At 45.2% G+C, this 4,796-nt stretch overlaps 1 protein-coding gene; it reads right to left on the reverse strand.

Annotated features, from left to right (window-relative positions):
- Positions 1-2,599: 2,599 nt before the first annotated feature.
- On the reverse strand, positions 2,600-3,860 carry GSTUM_00011936001 (uncharacterized protein; the record flags this gene model as incomplete). XM_002842233.2 has 1 exon in its annotated part: positions 2,600-3,860. Exon 1 carries the CDS (start codon positions 2,816-2,818, stop codon positions 2,600-2,602), a length of 219 nt encoding a protein of 72 aa, XP_002842279.1. The 5' UTR covers positions 2,819-3,860.
- Positions 3,861-4,796: the final 936 nt, after the last annotated feature.

Consider the following 4,796-nt stretch of genomic DNA (forward strand, 5'->3'; position numbering starts at 1 on the left):
TGCTCTACTAGAGAGGAGACGAGAGCTGCGAACTGATGGAGGCTTCTATTGCTTATTGGAAAAACTAAAGAGTAACTGTTCAACCAAGTATATTGAAATACTATCTATTGAAGTCTGTCTTTTCCATCATAGAATCAGGTGGTTTTTACATACACATATGTGTTCATATCTGGTATGAATGAAACTACTCAAAGGTATCAAGTGATACACTTTGGTAACACCACTTGTCAAAATGATATTTAAAACAAAACATAAAACAAAACCATGTATCAAACAATACTTAAAACAAAAGATAAAACAAAACCAAGTGTCAAACAATACTTATAATAAAACATAAAATAAAACCAAGTATCAAACAATACTTAAAACAAAACATAAAATAAAACCAAGTATCAAATGATGCTTAAAACAAAACAAAACTGCTAATCAAGTACTGGTACCAGTCATAGACCTCTGGTAGGCAATTCTTCCATCGTAATTTGCCTTGATGGGCGAACTGCAAACTCTTCTGAGTCCTCTCCCTTAAGCCCATGTCCTTCTGCAGCCACCCTAATTCTAAGATCTATCTGACATTGAAATACAGCCTTAATATCGTAGGAAGTGCTAGTGGCAATAGTCAGTTTACTCTTATTCTTCCAATTATTATAGGAGGTCTTTCTGGATCCAAGGCCATATAACTGACGCATAATGCTTTCAGTGCCCTCATCCCACTTCAAATCATCTAAAGCTTTACTATATTTATAATGCTAAGTGATTTTGCATGTCAAAATGATTCAATTGTACTTTAACTTGGATATCTACTTACACTCTCTTTCTCTAACTACTGGCATCATTATGACTCTCACTCTCATCCTCCTCTACTTCTAAAACATCTGATTCATTACCAGACACATCGCAGTCAGTATCACTCCTCTCACTATTGCAGCTATCTCTCTCACTCACACTAGTAACATGATTGCCATACTCAGAGTATTCTATCTACCACTGATGTGCTATCACCTGTTAATGCTGCCATTTTTTTTAAAGGAAACTGGCATTGTCAAATACTTGTTGATAGCCCCAGACTTGTGATTATTTATGAGGGTTAACACTCACTTGTTGATGAGGATTGACTGCCCCTTACTCTACGCATTTCCAGTGGTTGCTTCTCACCTCTGGGATCATAGATTGTCACTCGGCACCAGGTAGATGCATAATGTGGCTGATTTATAACTCATCTTGATCGACTAACACAATGACCCATCTTGAACCCCATTTTTCTCGCTAACCAACAGCTTAAATGAGAATAACTCAACGTAGACTTATTCAGAGCTTCTCAATCTATAAATCTATGTTTTAATTTTTACTCCATGAAGGTTGTGATCGAGGGTCGGGGTCATCTGGATTTTCGCTTTTCTTGCCTGGTTGTTGTCGATTTCAAGAGCCCGGCACCATATCTGTACTGTACCACCGTATTGGAATACTATCCGGATGCGGGATCTCTAGCCTCGCGGAAAATAAGCGATGCGTTGGTCCCACGCAAATCGAAATAATATCTAGGCAAAGAGAAGCGAATTATTGGTAAATCATACGACCTAATTTTCATACTGTTTTGGTACGGTATCCAGACTTTCCTGCGGTCCCATGGACTCATTACTTTGCCCTCGTGTTATTACATACTCGAATATGGATGTTGAGATTAACAGCCCATGAATTAGCGGACATTGCCTTGCGAGACTTAATACCATGGCGCTCAGGCGAACAGATAGACATGAATTCCGATCCTCTAGTATAGTACAACTCCATTTCGATACTCCCCAAAGCATACAAATATCGAGATCTCCAATCCCCCCCTCCCTTATAGACTTGGTATAGGCGACTTATCACAACCAATCACTCTACTCCCTCCCGAGAAATATGTTAAGTACCTTACCATCACCCTCTTGGACAGCGTTAGCCCGGTAGTATCTTGTGAGAAACATTGGGATTAGAATCGTGTCAGGCGCTATCAGTGATTGTGCCGGGATCCCACATCCACATTACGAGTAACTTAGATACTGGAATTAGCATTTGGCGTCACTTTTTTCAAGAACAATACTGTAGGATACCTCTTGTCTAAGGTGTCGAGGGAGGCATTGTTCTTATCGGGATAGAGTACAAACCGCAGCGCTTAAACACACGAAAGGAGACCTACTCTACACCTCTTTTATTGAGACCACTTCCTCTGACCGTAATCAACTGCGTGGCCATCTATGAGTCCAGCAATGCGGTAACTGAGATGTTTGAGTATGTGCCATCCCGAAATAACCCCCGAACCGACATAGCCCCCCACACGATTCTGTGCACCCGAGCACAAGGGAGGTTTAAGAGGAGGGGAAGATTCAGAATTGACCTAGGTTGGTGGGGGGCCGGCCTAATTTAGGTTTTTTTTTAAATAATATTATATACTAATATCAACTTAGATCTCGTACTTGCGGGTGAGAATATCGTGGATCCAGTTCCTCCTCATCTCTAGGTCTCGTGTCCAACCATCACCAGTCTCTACAGCCCGGTCATCCGAAATCGACCAGTTAAGTTATAGGAAAGTTTGATTAATTGCCACTTTCCCCTACATAAGCTGCTATGGCAAACTACACTGTCGCTCTGCATCAGAATTTAACATCACAGTGCGAGGTAATGTTTCCGTCTTCCAGCATTGTACCTTATAATTTTGCTCTGCGGTAAGGCGCCAGTAACATACTATAAGCAACATACTCTTAGAGACGCAATCATGTTCCCAGTAGTGGAGATGTACTAGCGGACTATTTTGTGGACTATTGTGGCGCTGGCCATGCGTCATGAATCCTTGAGATCAAGGGGATTCGAACCTTGTCTCTCACAGGCCGGAGACGGTGCAGGGTCGCGAAAGACAGGGTGGAGAGAAGCCGTCCTATAAGAACGCCTGTGAGAGACCTCCCCGGGTGAGAGTGGGAATGGGGGCATGTTTAGCAGCAAGGGTATGAGTTGATTTTGATCGGATTAAGAGGGAGCAAAAAGCTATGGCATCTTTGGTATTAATACGAAAGTTTGATCTCATAAATATGGAAACAGGGGGGTGGCGAAGTATAGGTGGCAGCGGAAGAAGGGGAAAAAGTGGGAGAAGAGAGAAAATATCGAGCAAACTCTATGAACCACGCACCTTAAACTCTTTCCCAGTAATTCCTGCGGCGCATTTGTTCTCGTGGGTGGAGTATATATGTCTACGTCTAATATATGTCTATGTCTATGAAGCTTACATTTCCCCCTCTTATAACACAACACGGTTATTATGCAATAATAGAAGTACGAGGTCAGTGATTGAAAAACATGAAATAACTTAAGCCAATCAGCATAGGGAAAATAAGGAAGATACAAGGGTGCATATGGAAGGAGAATGGGGTATAGGAAATCACAAATAGGCCATGGATATATACAAAATAGGTTGAACTGAACCTAAGCAATGCTGTAACAAGATATGCCAAGAAGATAGCGAAGGATTCGAACCCGACGGTTCGGAGGTTTGACGTTTGTGGTATAATATCTTGTCGATCGGCATACAAAGGGCTGTGTGTGGCGGGCTAAGGATTTCGTTTTGCCAACTTTGCTCGTGTAGGGAGGGTACAGCTGGTATCTATCAGGAGAGAGAAGTGTCGAGTTTACCGTTGGGGATCAAAACCCGCGTGGCCTTTTGGAAGGGGATTCAGATGGCTCGGACGGGTGGGGGAAGAACACCTCGGTTAGTCGCGGGCTTTCTCTATGCCCGGGAATTAAATCTATCCGCTACTGTAGTAGCCTCGCAATTCTCGCAAATCCATTCCTGAGTGCCCACTGGTGTGGCGTTCGGCCATAGTAGGTGTCAGTAATGTTGGGATTGACATCCTGTTCCAGTAGTAGTATCCTGACGACGCCCTCATGCCCCTTCTCGGCAGCCCACGAGAGCGGTGTTCGGCCAAATTTGTCAGCTGTGTTGGGATTGACGTCGATCCGTTCTAGCAGTATCTTCGCAACCCCATCATGTCCATTCTCGGCAGCCCGTGAGAGCGGTGTTCGGCCATATTTGTCAGCTGTGTTGGGATTGACATCGATCCGTTCCAGTAGTATCCTCACGACCCCCTCATGCCCTTTCTCGGCAGCACACGAGAGTGGCGTTTGGCGATATATGGCGTCAATTATGTTAGGATTGACGTCGTTCAGTTGAAGGAGCATCCTCACTACACAATCATGCCCAATCTCGGCAGCCCGCAAGAGCGCTGTTCGGCCATATTTGTCAGCGGTGTTGGGTTTGACGTCGACCCGTTCCAATAGTATCCTCACGACCCCCTGACGCCCATTCCCGGCAGCCCGTGAGAGCGCTGTTCGACCATATTTGTCGGCGGTGTTGGGATTGACGTCGACCCGTTCCAGTAGCGTCCTCACGACCCCCTGATGCCCATTCCCGGCAGCCCACAACAGTGGTGTTCTCCTATGTTTGGTTTCCACCGCGTTGGGATTGACATCACCCCTTTCCAGCAGTGTCCTCACGACCCCCTCATGCCCATACCCAGCAGCCCACAAGAGCGGTGTTTGGCCAGACCAGGTGTCAGCTATGTTGGGATTGACGTCGTTCCGTTCTAGTAGTGTCCTCACGACCCCCTCGTGCCCATTCCCGGAAGCCCATGAGAGCGGTGTTCTGCCAGTCCGGGTGTCAGCTGTGTTGGGATTGACGTCGCTCCGTTCCAGCAGTGCCCTCACGACCCCCTCGTGCCCATTTCTAGAGCTTATCCAAGATGATGGCCTCCGGTCTCAAGAACTGAGTCTTT

This window comes from Tuber melanosporum (genome assembly GCF_000151645.1).
Source record: "Tuber melanosporum whole genome shotgun sequence assembly, scaffold_92, strain Mel28".
NCBI classification, from domain to species: Eukaryota; Fungi; Ascomycota; class Pezizomycetes; order Pezizales; family Tuberaceae; genus Tuber; species Tuber melanosporum.